Raw genomic sequence first — 15707 nt, 5'->3', positions numbered from 1 at the left:
GCCCAGCAGCAGGAGTGAATTGCGGGCGCTGCCTTGCCAGCCCCACAGGCCTCGGCTGCTGCCGCTGGGGCCCCCCGAGCCCTGGCTGCGAGTGGGGGACGAACATTCCCGCTGCCCCCCTGAGAGACTCTCCCCGGGCAGAGACCCTGGCCCGGCCTCCCCTGACTGGGACCTTGAGCCCCACCCCTGGCAGTGCCCCACGTGGGGAGAAGGGGAGACCTGCCCCCCCCAGGGAGCTGCTCCTGGTGCAGCCTGTGCGGGGCGGGGGGCCCAGGCTGCTCCCAGCGGGGCGAGCTGTGAGTCCCGGCCTCGGGCAGAGGGAGGCTGCTGAAGCACCCAGGGTTTGCAGGGGTGGGGCAGCCACATGGGGGGGGGGGCAGCGAAGTGTGGAGAGCCGGGGGGGTGGGAGCCGGAAGGGGGCAGAAGAGGGGCAGAGCAGGGGGCTCTGAGCCAGTGGGCATTGGGGGGGTGACCAGGGATGTGGGAGGGGCGGGAGGGGGAACAGGGATGTGTGGGGGGAGGAGGGGGGTGAATGGGATGTGGGGCGCTGGAGGGAGGCTGGGGGAACACACAGGTATCGGGGCAGCCAGCTCCCCACCCCCAGCAAGCTGCAGCGCATGGAGTCTCAGCTTCCCCTCTCCCTCTCCCTCCCCCTCCCTTCCTGTGGCTGGCGGCCAAGGGAATGCTGGGAAATGTAGTTCCTTCCGGCTCTCTGGGCAGGGAGCTGGCCAAGGAACTACAGCTCCCAGGGCCCCGTGGGGTCTGAGCGCCCAGGTGGATCCCCGCTCCCAGGCTCGCTCTCAGCGCCTCTGCTCGCAGCGATGGGCCCCGGGTGGATCCGGGCCTGGCACGGACCAGACGCTGCTGCCGCCGCCGTCGTGAGCCGGACCCGGCTGGGAGCTTCTGCCCCCGGGTGTGTGCGGGGAGAGCCCGGCACTAGCCCCCGTGCCGGCCGGGGGGGGGGCAGGGAGAGGCTGGCAATGGGGGGCCGGGGGGGCAGCCAGAGGCTGGCAATGGGGGGCGGGGAGAGGCTGGCAATGGGGGGCGGGGAGAGGCTGGCAATGGGGGGCCGGGGGGGGGGCGGGGAGAGGCTGGCAATGGGGGGCGGGGGGGCGCAGCCAGAGGCTGGCAATGGGGGGCGGGGGGTGCAGGGAGAGGATTCCCTGCATCTGCCTACCCCTCCTTCATGTCACAGGCTCTGTCCCATGTTTCTTCATCTCGCCCAGCCGGGGCTCTGTGTGCCCTCTATCCCTCCCATAGCATCCAGAAGTTCTGTATGCCTCCTCTCCCCAGACCAGGGTCCCCCCTTCTCCCCACCATTATTTCTTTTCTTTCTGTCTGAGAGAGGTGTCATTTGGGGCGTCACCATTTTAAAATTCTTTTGGGAAGACGAACAAAGCGGAGATTCCCCCAGCATTGGAGTGACTGAGTTGGACCTCTCTTCATTCAGCCAGTTATTACTAGACAATGTTGCCTCCCCTAATTATCAAACGCTTTACTACTGAGTCGACTGTCTTTATTGGCAATAGGCAACAGAGGGTCCTGTGGCACCTTGAAGACTTAACAGAAGTATTGGGAGCATAAGCTTTCGTGGGTAAGAACCTCACTTCTTCAGATGCAAGAAGTGAGGTTCTTACCCACGAAAGCTTATGCTCCCAATACTTCTGTTAGTCTTAAAGGTGCCACAGGACCCTCTGTTGCTTTTTACAGATTTAGACTAACACGGCTACCCCTCTGATACTTTATTGGCAATAATATTCTAATTAATATCTACTCCATTGAACTGTATGATGATTGCCCAACCACTGTCTAACTCTTGCTTTGGTATAACTCGAATAGTAAAGGCACAAAGTAAACAATTTATTTCTGAATACTGCCTTGAGCCTGATCAGACAGTCCCCATGTGAGACGGATGCAAGGATCCAGGTTTATAAACCAGACTTCTGTCTCTAATTCCTGTAACACTAGAAATAATTTTGTTTTTTAAACAGGAGAATAAACCATCCCTCATTCAGACTGGTCCAGAAGCAACCCTGCAGACCCACCTCCTTGTATTTGAGGCCGAGAAATCCAGAAAAGAAAACCGTGTTGTGTTTTTAGAAACTAGAAAGGAACTCTTCCCGAAGCCCACATATAAATGAACTTTTAAATTTGCTCCTTTCATATTTAAGGGGACAGAATAAAAACTGGTCCCAGTTCCCAGGGAAATCATGTCTTGTTTATACTAATCTGGAATATATCTGGGGATGGGCACTATATAAAATCAAATTTTCCATACTACAAATCTGTAAAATGCAAAAGGTTTGTTTATAGAATTTTCTATATCGTTTCATTATTTTTTTTGGATAAAGAAAATATTAAAAATCATCTTCAGTATTTGTTTCTATCCTGGTTTCCTTTAAAGGACACGAAGCTTATTCTTCAGCAGCACTTCACTTAACCCTTAAGTACTCTGCCCTGAGAAACCAGCAGTTAGGAGGTACAAGGGCAAAGGGTTTGACAGCAGGGAAGTGAGTTTAAATCAGCATTTCTCGCATGCGGCCACCAAGGGCTTTTCATGCAGTCATAACAGCCTCCTGGGCAGTGATGGAGAGGCCAAAGCATCAGCCTCGCCCCCTCCCTCCCTGCTGCTCCTGCATAAGCCGCCATGCACAGCCTCTGGAGACAGATGGGGCACAAAGCTGCAGGAGCAAGGCGAGTTCTTGACCCACCTGTGGGGTGGGCAGGGCACGTTGGGGCTTGGGCTTCAGCTGCACGGTTTGAGCCCCGGGCTCTGACTGTGCAGCAGAGGGCGCTGACCCCTGGCTCCGGCCATGTGTCCTTGGCCCTGGGCGCTAACCCTGGCCGTGCAGCAACAAGCGCTGGCTCCAGGCTCTGGCTGTGTAGTGGCAGCTGCTGGCCTCGGTCACCAACCCCCAGCCCCAGCCCCATGGTGGTGGGTGTTGATCGACAGCTCCAGCCGCGCCGCAGCAGCCAGCGACCCTGGACTCCGGCCACTCACTCTGGACCCCGTGGGAGCTGAGCCCCAGCTCCGGCCATACGGCAGCGGGGCTCACCCTTCCCCCGACGCCTCACAAACATGCAAATATCACTTTTCCCAGCACACTTACTAGCTCCCTGGGAGGCTGGGAAAAGTGATACTTGTCTGTTTGTGAATATCACTTTTCCCAGACTCCCAGCGAGCTACTGAGTGTGCTGTGAAAAGCACTATTACACATACAAATATCATTTTTCACATTATTTTTATTATTGTCTGAAAAAACCCGACATAAAGAAGTGACAATGATTTGGACACGTGTATGTGCATATTTATTTGTTTTTCCTAAAGTTGAAGTATTTTAGGGAAAAGTGTCAGAGCAGCCACCAGCAAGAATTGGTGGTCACACGCTGAGGCCACACAAGACTTTGTTGTGAGAACCCCTGGTTTAAATGTACTCCCAGGCGAAATCCAAACCCGCCATGTCTGCCTGAACCTTTGCAGGCAGGACTTCAGGTATCACCCAAAAGATCTTATTTGTCTCTGGTTCCATGTGTACATTTGCTGAGATTTTACTTCTCCATTCAAAAAGTAACCAATTCCCAGTTGCCTGTCAGCCGAGAGCTGGCAGAGTTGCCATGGTTTGCCGTAGGGGGGTGGTGCCAAGGGAGCAACACATAGGCCTGCAACGAATCTCAAGTGCCTCCATCTTGCCTGGCTCTTCTCAGCCATTTCTCTTGCTCTGAGCTGCCCTCCTTTTGGGCCCCCACCAACTTCCTCACGTGCAGGAACAGCAGCAGATTCATCTTGGAGCAATAGCTGAGGACGGCGACTTTTCTGTCAGCACTACAGTGGACTATTGCATTGTGCGCTTCTTAAATAAGCAGGATACTGTGATCTTCAAAAAGAACATGGAGTATTTGTGGCACCTTGGAGACTAACAAATTTATTTGGGCATAAGCTTTCGTGGGCTAAAACCCACCCTAAAAGTGGCCTTTCTTCAACAAAAAAACCTTCAAAAACAGACTCCAATGAGAAACTGCAGAACTGGAATTAATTTGCAAACTGGACACCATTAAATCAGGCTTGAATAAAGACTGGGAGTGGATGGGTCACTACACAAACTAAAAACGATTTCCCCGTGCTAATTCCCCCCCCCCCCGTTACTCACACCTTGTCAACTGTTTGAAATGGGCCATCCTTGATTACCACTACAAAAGCAATTTTTCCTCCTGCTGCTAATAGCAGACTTTAATTGATTTGTCTTGTTAGAGTTGGTAAGGCAACCCCCATCTTTTCATGTTCTCTCTGTATATGCATCTTCCTACTGTATTTTCCACTCCATGCATCTGATGAAGTTGGTTTTAGCCCACAAAAGCTTATGCTCAAATAAATTTGTTAGTCTCTTAGGGGAGAGTCTGATGATAGAGAATCTCCAGGTTATAGTCAGGAGCAGAGGACTGAAAAGTATAATGTAAGGGCCGGATCAGATGATAAACAGTCACATAAAAAAGAATCTGGCACATCAGAAAAAGGCAGGCTAATAAACAGGGACAAGTTTTTAAAGTGCTTGTACACAAATGCCAGAAGTCTAAATAATAAGATGGGTGAACTAGAGTGCCTCGTGATAAAGGAGTATATTGATATAATAGGCATCACAGAAACCTGGTGGACTGAGAGCAATCAATGGGACACAATCATTCCGGGGTACAAAATATATCGGAAGGACAGAACAGGCCGTGCAGGGGGAGGAGTGGCACTATATGTTAAAGAAAGTGTAGATTCAAATGAAGTAAAAATCTTAAGCGAATCCACAGGTTCCATAGAGTCTCTATGGATAGAAATTTCATGCTCTAGTAAAAATATAACATTAGGGATCTATTATCGACCACCTGACCAGGACAGTAATAGTGATGATGAAATGCTAAGGGAAATTAGAGAGGCTATCAAAATTAAGAACCCAATAATAGTGGGGGATTTCAATTATCCCCATATTGACTGGGAACATTTCACTTCAGGACAAAATGCAGAGATAAAATTTCTCGATACTTTAAATGACTGCTTCATGGAGCAGCTGGTACGGGAACCCACAAGGGGAGAGGCGACTCTAGATTTAATCCTGAGTGGAGCGCAGGAGCTGGTCCAAGAGGTAACTATAGCGGGACCGCTTGGAAATAGTGACCATAATACAATAGCATTCAACATCCCTGTGGTGGGAAGAACACCTCAACTGCCCAACACTGTGGCCTTTAATTTCAAAAGGAGGAACTATACAAAAATGAGGGGGTTAGTTAGACAAAAGTTAAAAGGTACAGTGACTAAAGTGAAATCCCTGCAAGTTGCGTGGGCCCTTTTTAAAGACACCATAATAGAGGCTCAACTTCAATGTATACCCCAAATTAAGAAAAACAGTAAAAGAACTAAAAAAGAGCCACCGTGGCTTAACAACCATGTAAAAGAAGCAGTGAGAGATAAAAAGACTTCCTTTAAAAAGTGGAAGTCAAATCCTAGTGAGGCAAATAGAAAGGAGCACAAACACTGCCAACTTAAGTGCAAGAGTGTAATAAGAAAAGCCAAAGAGGAGTTTGAAGAACGGCTAGCCAAAAACTCCAAAGGTAATAACAAAATGTTTTTTAAGTACATCAGAAGCAGGAAGCCTGCTAAACAACCAGTGGGGCCCCTTGACGATGAAAATACAAAAGGAGCGCTTAAAGATGATAAAGCCATTGCGGAGAAACTAAATGGATTCTTTGCTTCAGTCTTCACGGCTGAGGATGTTAGGGAGATTCCCAAACCTGAGCTGGCTTTTGTAGGTGACAAATCTGAGGAACTGTCACAGATTGAAGTATCACTAGAGGAGGTTTTGGAATTAATTGATAAACTCAACATTAACAAGTCACCGGGACCAGATGGCATTCACCCAAGAGTTCTGAAAGAACTCAAATGTGAAGTTGCGGAACTATTAACTAAGGTTTGTAACCTGTCCTTTAAATCGGCTTCGGTACCCAATGACTGGAAGTTAGCTAATGTAACGCCAATATTTAAAAAGGGCTCTAGGGGTGATCCCGGCAATTACAGACCGGTAAGTCTAACGTCGGTACCGGGCAAATTAGTTGAAACAATAGTAAAGAACAAAATTGTCAGACACATAGAAAAACATAAACTCTTGAGCAATAGTCAACATGGTTTCTGTAAAGGGAAATCGTGTCTTACTAATCTATTAGAGTTCTTTGAAGGGGTCAACAAACATGTGGACAAGGGGGATCCGGTGGACATAGTGTACTTAGATTTCCGGAAAGCCTTTGACAAGGTCCCTCACCAAAGGCTCTTACGTAAATTAAGCTGTCATGGGATAAAAGGGAAGGTCCTTTCATGGATTGAGAACTGGTTAAAGGACAGGGAACAAAGGGTAGGAATTAATGGTAAATTCTCAGAATGGAGAGGGGTAACTAGTGGTGTTCCCCAAGGGTCAGTCCTAGGACCAATCCTATTCAATTTATTCATAAATGATCTGGAGAAAGGGGTAAACAGTGAGGTGGCAAAGTTTGCAGATGATACTAAACTACTCAAGATAGTTAAGACCAAAGCAGATTGTGAAGAACTTCAAAAAGATCTCACAAAACTAAGTGATTGGGCAGCAAAATGGCAAATGAAATTTAATGTGGATAAATGTAAAGTAATGCACATTGGAAAAAATAACCCCAACTATACATACAACATGATGGGGGCTAATTTAGCTACAACGAGTCAGGAAAAAGATCTTGGCGTCATCGTGGATAGTTCTCTAAAGATGTCCACGCAGTGTGCAGAGGCGGTCAAAAAAGCAAACAGGATGTTAGGAATCATTAAAAAGGGGATAGAGAATAAGACTGAGAATATATTATTGCCCTTATATAAATCCATGGTACGCCCACATCTCGAATACTGTGTACAGATGTGGTCTCCTCACCTCAAAAAAGATATTCTAGCACTAGAAAAGGTTCAGAAAAGAGCAACTAAAATGATTAGGGTTTAGAGAGGGTCCCATATGAGGAAAGATTAAAGAGGCTAGGACTCTTCAGTTTGGAAAAGAGAAGACTAAGGGGGGACATGATAGAGGTATATAAAATCATGAGTGATGTTGAGAAAGTGGATAAGGAAAAGCTATTTACTTATTCCCATAATACAAGAACTAGGGGTCACCAAATGAAATTAATAGGCAGCAGGTTTAAAACAAATAAAAGGAAGTTCTTCTTCACGCAGCGCACTGTCAACTTGTGGAACTCCTTACCTGAGGAGGTTGTGAAGGCTAGGACTATAACAATGTTTAAAAGGGGACTGGATAAATTCATGATGGCTAAGTCCATAAATGGCTATTAGCCAGGATGGGTAAGAATGGTGTCCCTAGCCTCTGTTCGTCAGAGGATGGAGATGGATGGCAGGAGAGAGATCACTTGATCATTGCCTGTTAGGTTCACTCCCTCTGGGGCACCTGGCATTGGCCACTGTCGGTAGACAGATACTGGGCTAGATGGACCTTTGGTCTGACCCAGTACGGCCTTTCTTATGTTCTTATGTCTGTAAGGTGCCACAAGTACTCCTGTTCTTTTTGCTGATACAGACTAATACGGCTACCACTCGGAAACCTGTGATCTTCAAGTGAGTGTGTCTCAGTTTTGTTACATCAAGTGCTTTAAAAGGTGTGATGTGCTGCACTGTGTGGGCTGAGAAAGATCTTATGTGCTCCCCATAATTAATTCTGAGATTTGCACTGTGGCGTTAAGGCTTTTGGGGTGACGGTTCCATGACTCAAACTCAGTGGCTTTGTTTGGCTACCAGAGTCTGAGGTTGGTGATCTTCGGGGATGGTACAAGCCTTACCTAAGACATTTAAGCGAGTTAGAATGTGGATGGAAGACGATAGAATGAATGATGTAAGAGTTCCTCCAAGTAACAGTGATAACTGTCCGCCTCTGACCACAGCTCAATTCTTATTGTGCTTATCACACTGGAATATGAATGGCTGCTATTGGTGGCTGATAACCTATGAACATCGTGTAGTAATTCCTGGATTTTTACATGATTGTTTTAGCTGGACTCATGTATAATGTTTGAACAAATACTGTTCAGGGAGAAAGGTATAAAAACACCGAAGTATTTGCTGTGCTTAGAGTGGTGATGTTCTGTGGGATACCTTCTGGAAGAACAGTAGTGTGGGTAAATAATTCTGGTCACATTCTGTGCTGCACCCCGCACCGAAAAAAAGATTTTCTGCTGCTTACGCTATTTGCAGCTTAATTGGGTGAAGATAAAGAAGCAACAGTGGCCATGTCTGAGTGCCCCTCCTCTGCCCAAAATCTTGAAATAGTTAACTGTAAAATTAAAAACCAACTATGGCTTAAGTAATGGTAAGATTACTTTTAGAAGGACGCCTACAGGGGCATCCAGCACAACTTCCTATACATTAGACTCTTATGACAGTCAGTAACACTCTCTCCACCTCCACACTAGAGCTATTTAGAAAACAGGAGTTTGTGTTCAATTTGTATAAATGCTGTAATCTGGAAGGCCCAGATCCACAAAGCTATTTTGGTTCTTGACTTCCATTGGATTTCAGTGGAATTTAGGAGCCTAAATTTTACCTTTGTGGATCTGGGCCTAAGTAATCGCAGTTTGACATAAACATGAAAGATTACTTCTTATTTTGACACAAATTATTAATTAACAAATGAGGACAATCAGAATCCTTGTCTGAGGCCTCCTAAAGCCTCAAAATACTTTAATGTTCTTATGAAATAATTCACATCCACTATATTTTTGCCTGTAGTAAATATATTGTCTTTTTAGCTGGCACACTGTTCTGATCCTTGTCTGTACAGTAATCTTTTGAGTAATTCAGTTCAGATAGATGTTATCAGTCACCTGGAGTTTCTTCCTCAGAAGCTGTTATGGCCTTCAAGGCTCTTCTCTTCCTTAATCTTTCTGCATTTGTGATTGTCATAGGATGCAATGGGAAAAATCCAGAAAGACCTGAAAGAAAGATTATTTATGTTTATAGCTGGAGTTGCAATATTACTGTTCTAGTCTCAGAGATTCAAAGGCTAGAAGGGAGCATTGTGATTATCTCATCTGACCTCCTATATAACACATGCTATAGAACAGGGATCTCAAACTCAAATGACCACGAGGGCCACATGAGGACTAGTACATTGGCCGCATTACTGACACCTCCCCCCACACCGCCCTCAGCCCCGCCCCCACTCCACCCCTTCCATGAGGCCCTGCCCCTGCCCTGCCCCCATTCCAACCCCTTCCCTGAATTCCCCGCCCCAACTCTGCCCCCTCCCTGCCCCCAGGGGGTACAGGAGGGGTGTGGGGTGTGGCGGGGGCTCAAGGCAGGGAGTTGGGGTGTGGGGTGCAGCAGGGGGTTGGGGTGCAAGAGGGGTGCGGCAAGGGGTTCGGCTGCAGGAAGGATTCGGGGGGCAGGCTCTGGCCCAGTGTGCACCAGCCCTGCCTGCCTGTCTGGCCTGCCCTGCCCCCGCGCCGCTCTGGGAAGCGGCCGGAACCTGGGGAGGAGGGGCACAAGGGTCTATGTGTTGCTGTTGCTTCAGGCACCGCCCCCTGCAGCTCCCATTGGCTGGGAATGGGGAACTATGGCCAATGGGAGCTGCTGGGGGCGCTGCCTGAAGCAAGAGCAACACACAGACCCATGTGCCCCCCCTTCCCCACGTTCTGGCCGCTTCCCTGAGCGGCGCGGGGGCAGGGGAGGCTCCCTGCCTGCCTGTCTGGCCTGCCCTGCCCCTGGTGCGCGTCGGGCCGGAGCCGCTCTAGGTAAACGCTGGGGGGGGGGGGGAGGGGGGGGCGTGAGGAGCTCGCAGGCCGCAGAAAATAACCCCGCGGGCCATGTGTTTGAGACCCCTGCTATACAACTACCCCAAAATAATTCTTAGGAGTATATATTTTAGAAAAACACCCAATCTTGAGTTAAATTGTCAGTGATGGAGAATCCACCACAAGCCTGGGTAAACTGTTCCAATAGTTAATGAGACTTAAGAAGTGAGAGTAATTGTCTCTCTCACCCACCCTCTAGTGACTTGAAGTGCCTTTTACTGCTGTCTCGGCCAGCTCAGTGTCTCCATAAATGAGACCCATCCCATTTCCTGTGGCCAAAAGAAGGGTGATTGCATATATACATATTTTCAAGAATTCATGCAAAGAAATGAAGAAAGAGTCTTTGGTACTCCAAGTACGCGGAGGATCACCAAGGAAAATCTATTGTCGTTTAAGCGAAATAAGCAAATAGTTCATATGGAAAAACACGTTGAGTTACCTAGAAGTTTTTCAACTGGTTTTGTGACATGTGCTCCACAACCAATCCAGTGTTTGAGTCTCTCGATGTTCAAGCCAACCAGCTTTTCATTGTGGCCATTTGGAAGCGGGTCATAACAGCCCACTTGCTCCAAATACTTGCTGTCCCGAGCTCGCTTGTTATATGCGACCACTATACGGAAGAAGGGTCTGTTGGCACAGCCACCAAGAGCCAATCGGATAGCTACGTGTCCTCCATGATAATTTTTCATAAGGAGGTGAGCTGAAGGAAAGATCAACAGGTATCACAAGAGATTTGATTATAACAGATGTGTATAGACGTCTAGCCAAAAAATTCCAAAAGGCCTTAGAGAAAAGTTTGGTTTCACTTAAAATCAATAAAACTGCTGTAACCGTCCCTTACACACCAACAATAGATTATTCTTTATGATGGAATTGACGTCTGTACCCTGCCATGAGATTGCTTTAAGACCTCAATTTATTTACAATAAATAAGACAGATTTGCTCTACCAACCCTTAAGAGAGTTCCGCGGAGAAGGCTGCACATTCTCCACTAACTGTGATTGATTTAGAGGGATGCAGAAACTAGGAGTCTGTCAGTACAACATGGTGTGCATGCAACCCTTAACAAGCCCTGTCTGCACTTACCAAGGTGCACCATGATGACCCTTGCCAGCACCTGAAAGAGGAAAAAGACCATGAATGAATCCCCTGCCACTCCCAAACACGGGGCCAGCCCACTGCAGCTGTGAATGCTATAGGGTAGACATAGCCTTAGTTGACAGAGATGAGTTATAACTGAAAGTTATAGTTTGAAAATCCTGAGGGAAACATGGGAGTGGTTTTTTTTGTTTGTTTTTTTTAAATGGAGATATCCTATCTCCTAGAACTGGAAGGGACCTTGAAAGGTCATCGAGTCCAGCCCCCTGCTTTCACTAGCAGGACCAAGTACTGATTTTGCCCCAGATCCCTAAGTGGCCCCCTCAAGGGCTGAACTCACAACCCTGGGTTTAGCAAGCCAATGCTCAAACCACTGAGCTATCCCTCCCCCCCGTGAGCTATCCCTGAGTTGCAAGCCCTGCCCTGACCCCTATAGAGTCTGTCTCTCATGACCCATTGGCCATGGCGATCCTGGGAATGGAAGTTTCAAAGCACCTGCCCCCGCTCCCACTTTTGTGGTTTGGGGTTTAGGTAACTTTCAACCTCTTAGGAGCACAGGCAAAATTAAAAGCGTTTTTTTTTCCTGGTAGCCCTGATAGGCAGCAGCTTCACTGCCTCACCCTGATTGCCTTTCTGTTTCAATAGCTTTGTTGCTAGGGGAATGCCAACAAGTGCCACATGAGTACATAAAATCACTTGTCATTTTAAGGTAAGAATTAGCTTCCACATTAAATTGGTGTCCTGAGGATTTAGCGTTTTATATAAATATATATATATATATAAAAAGGGCTGTCAATTAATTGCAGTTAACTCACACGATTAACTCAAATCAATTGTGATTAATTGCACTTATAACAACAGAATACCAATTGAAATGTATTAAATATTTTTGGACACATTTTCAATACTGATTTCAATTACAACACAGAATACAAAGTGCACAGTGCTCACTTTATATTATTATTTTTTATTACAAACATATGCACTGTAAAAATAACACAACAAAAGAAATAGTATTTTTCAATTCACCTCATACATATTAGGAGGGTGGTGAAGCACTGGAATGGGTTACGTAGAGAGGTGGTGGAATCTCCTTCCTTAGGGGTTTTTAAGGTCAGGCTTGACAAAGCCCTGGCTGGGATGATTTAATTGGGGATTGGTCCTGCTTTGAGCAGGGGGTTGGACTAGATACCTCCTGAGGTCTCTTCCAACCCTGATCTTCTGTGATTCTATGATAAGTACTGAAGTGCAAACTCTTTATTGAGAAAGTGTAACAAATGCAGCGGGGGGAGTTTGGTTGCATAACTGCACTCAAAAACAAAACAGTGTAAAACTTGAGAGCCTACAAGTCCACTCAGTCCTACTTCTTATTCTGCGAATCACTAAGAGAAACAAGTTTGTTTACATTGATGGGAGCTACTGCTGCCTGCTTATTTACAATGTCACCTGAAAGTGAGAACAGGCGTTCACATGGCACTTTTGTAGCCAGCGTTGCAAGATATGCCAGATATGCTAACATTCGTATGCCCCATCATGTATAGTGTTCTAATTGAAATTAATATAGTTGAAAATGTAAACATCCAAAATATTAAAAATAAATGGTATTCTATTGTTGTTTAACAGCATGATTAATCGCTTGACAGCCCTAATATATATACACACACACAATGAAAATTACTTGATTGGGTTGTAGTAATTGTTATTCTTGGGTATTAACTTGTTCAGGGAATCCTCAAATCTTGCTGCTCATTGCAAGTGGTGTAAGAACGAGCATCGCCAATGACTCCTAGTTCACAGGAAGTGTCTGTGTGTGTGGGGGGGTGTCTGTGTGTGTGGGGGTGGGCGGCTGTGTCTGTCTGGGGGGGTGTCTGTGTCTGGGTGTGTGTGTGTGTGTCTTTGTGTGTGTGGGGGGGTGTCTGTGTCTGTGTGGAAGGGCGGTGTCTGTGTCTGTAGGGGGGGCAGTGTCTGTGTATGTGTGTCTGTGGGGGTGTGTGTGTGGGGGGCGGTGTCTGTGTGTGTCTGTGTGGGGGGTCTGTATGTGTGTGTGTGTGGGATGTCTGTGTCTGTGTGTGTGTGGGGGTGTGGGGTATGTGTGTGTGTGGGGGGGGTGGGGGTGTCTGTGTGTGTGTCTGTGTGTGTGTGTGAGGGGTCTGTGTGGGAGTGTGTCTGTGTGTGTGGAGCTGGGTGGCTGTGTGTGTGTGGGGGGGTCTGTGTGAGAGTCTGTGTCTGTGGGTGGGTGTGTGTCTGTGTGGGGGGTGTCTGTGGGTGGGTGTGTGTCTGTGTGGGGGGTGTCTGTGGGTGGGTGTGTGTCTGTGTGGGGGGTGGGTGTGGGGGGGTGGCGGTGTCTGTGTCTGTAGGGGGGGCAGTGTCTGTGTGTATGTGTGTCTGTGGGGGGGGTGGTGTGTGGGGGTGTGGGATGTCTGTGTCTGTGTGTGGGGGGGGTGTGGGGTATGTGTGTGTGTGTGTCTGTGTGTGGGAGGGGTCTCTGTGTGTGTCTGTGTATGGGAGGGGTCTGTGTGTGTGTGGGAGGGGTCTGTAGGGGAGTGTGTCTGTGTGTGTGGAGCTGGGTGGCTGTGTGTGTGGGGGGGGTCTGTGTGAGAGTCGGGGGGTGTCTGTGAGGGGGGTGTCTGTGTGTGTGGAGTGTCTGTGTCTGTGGGTGTGTGTGTGTCTGTGTCTGTGTGGGGGGGGTGTCTGTGTGGGGGGGTGTCGGTGTGTGTGGGGGTGTCGGTGTGTGTGGGGGTGTCGGTGTGTGTGTGGGTGTCGGTGTGTGTCTGTGTGTGGGGGTGTCGGTGTGTGTGGGGGTGTCGGTGTGTGTGTCTGTGTGGGGGGGTGTCGGTGTGTGTGTGGGGTATGTGTGTGGGTGTCTGTGTGTGGGTGTCTGTGTGTGGGGCGGTGTCTGTGTGGGGGGGTCTGTGTCTGTGTGTGGGTGTGTGTCTGTGTGTGGGGGTGTGTGTGTCTGTATCTGTGTGTGGGTGTGTGTCTGTGTGGGGGTGTGTGTGTGTCTGTATCTGTGTCTGGGTGGGGGTCTGTGGGGGGGGTATGTGTGTGTGGGGCGGTGTCTGTGTGTGTGGGGGGCGGTGTCTGTGGGGGGGGGGGCGGGGCTGGAACGCAAATCCCCGGCTCTGGCGCTCCCGAGGAGTCCCGCTGTGACAAGCGCGAGCGAAGGCTCCCGGCGCTCCCCGCTCGCGGATCGGACCCGCTGTCACCGCGCTGGTCCCGGAGCAGACGTGCCCCCCCCCGGTCTGCCCCGGGGTTCGCGCGGGAATTCCGGCAGCCGGGGCCGAACCCGCCCCGCCCCCGCGGTACCTGCTCAGGCCCGGCTGGGCGCCTCTCCCCGCTCACGCGCTGAGCCCCGCCCCCTGCGGGTCCGAACCTCACGGGCCGCCGTTGCGCGGCAGCCGGGTCAGGCGGCAACGCTGCATTGTGGGAACGGAACCCTAGCGCGCCTGCGTCTCGCGCCTGCATTTCCCATCGGCCCCCGCGAGGGCTCGGCCCCAAGGTAGGCAGCTGTCTGGGGACTATTCCCGTCAGCCACTGCGTTTCCGCCCCGTCTCTGTCGCACCGAGATGATGTCACAGCGGGCACCACCCCTACATTCGGAGGGGGCCACGCGCGCCCTAGCGAGAACAACCGCGGGGCGTGAGGCCGGCCATTGCGGGTGACCCTCCATTTCCCATCAGGCATTGCGGTGCACACGCTGTGGGTGTGGCCCGACCAGGATTTCCCGCTCTCCGAGCGAGACTGTCGCCGCGGGGACACGTGACCTCTCGGTGGCTTCCATGGGAGATGGAGTTCGCCTGCTCTAGGCCTCAGCGCATCCCCCACCAGCCCTCCCCACTGAGTGCGCCGGGTGCCCCAGGCCGTAAAACCGGGACAACGGCCAGTCCGCGGACTCCACGGGTCTTGATGGCACCTACGTAATGAGATTATTATGGGGGAATAACTTCCGGTTACTGTTCGCGGGGGGACAGTATTAAAGACCTCACCAGGTCGAATGAGTTCCGCTCACTGTTCCCGGGGGGACAGTATTAAACAGCACACCACGTTAAATGCGTTCCGGTCACTGTTCCCGGAGGAACACTAAGCAGCGTACCGGGGCATTGGTACTGTACCCGGTCAGACACTACTAGAGAGACTACGCGGGCAAATAACTTCCGGTCACTGGGTTTAGTCGAACACAATTAGCGCTTTCACCAGGCAACTTAACTTCCGGGGGCGGGGGCGGCGGGGCCGGCTCTGCCCCTGCCCCCAGCGGGTGGGGCGGAGGTTGCAGGAGACGGTGGCGCCTGCGCTGATTTGCTGGCGAGAGTCACGTGTCCCGGGCCTCCGTGCGGGGGTCTCGGGTTAGTTTTAGTGTTGCAGCCGCCCCTCCCCCCGGCTGCAGCCTGGGGCTGTGCTACGTGGGGTGCACTGAGCATGCGCAGTAACCGCTGCTGAAGCCCCTGCCCTTCCCCTGCCCGTACTAGCCCTACGGGCGGCTTGTGACAGGGGTTAAAGGGGGCAAATGGGAGCGGGGGGGGGAGGGTCTGAGCAGGGGGTGGAAATTGACTGGGCCGAGGGGTCAAGCAGCTGGAGGCGGGGTTAGGAGAGGGTGAAACCCGCTTCGGGGAGCCTGGGCCCCTGACCCCCCCCCTGCTGCCCAAGGCCCCTGTCCTAGGCCGCCCCTGCCACCCCCCTGGCCTGCCGGAGCCCTGGCTAACCCGCCCCAATCCCGGCGTTGGCCCAACACTGGCCCGAGCACCTGCCCAACCCCAGGCTGGCC

The 15707-nt window shown here is 50.2% G+C and overlaps 1 protein-coding gene and 1 long non-coding RNA gene across 3 annotated transcripts; one reads left to right on the top strand and one right to left on the bottom strand.

Annotated features, from left to right (window-relative positions):
- Positions 1-765: 765 nt before the first annotated feature.
- On the top strand, positions 766-2376 carry LOC135885265 (uncharacterized). The gene is made up of 2 exons (XR_010561745.1): positions 766-913; positions 1992-2376. It is a non-coding gene; the product is annotated as an uncharacterized LOC135885265 (long non-coding RNA).
- A 6323-nt stretch (positions 2377-8699) lies between these two features.
- Positions 8700-14357, bottom strand: LOC135885263 (small ribosomal subunit protein bS16m-like). 2 transcript variants are annotated; one of them, XM_065412889.1, is made up of 4 exons: positions 14252-14357; positions 10934-10964; positions 10286-10546; positions 8700-8985 (listed from the first exon to the last, which is right to left on the bottom strand). In XM_065412889.1, the coding sequence occupies exons 2-4, from the start codon at positions 10944-10946 to the stop codon at positions 8870-8872; spliced, it is 390 nt and encodes a 129-aa protein (XP_065268961.1). In that variant the 5' UTR covers positions 10947-10964; positions 14252-14357; the 3' UTR covers positions 8700-8869. The 2 variants fall into 2 exon arrangements, with proteins under 2 accessions (XP_065268961.1, XP_065268960.1); XM_065412888.1 differs by lacking the exon at positions 14252-14357 and having other exon boundaries at positions 10934-10985.
- Positions 14358-15707: the final 1350 nt, after the last annotated feature.

This window comes from Emys orbicularis, chromosome 11 (assembly GCF_028017835.1).
Source record: "Emys orbicularis isolate rEmyOrb1 chromosome 11, rEmyOrb1.hap1, whole genome shotgun sequence".
NCBI lineage: Eukaryota > Metazoa > Chordata > Testudines > Emydidae > Emys > Emys orbicularis.
The sequence above is the reverse complement of the archived record's forward strand: the minus strand, read 5'-3'. Positions and strand labels throughout refer to the sequence as shown.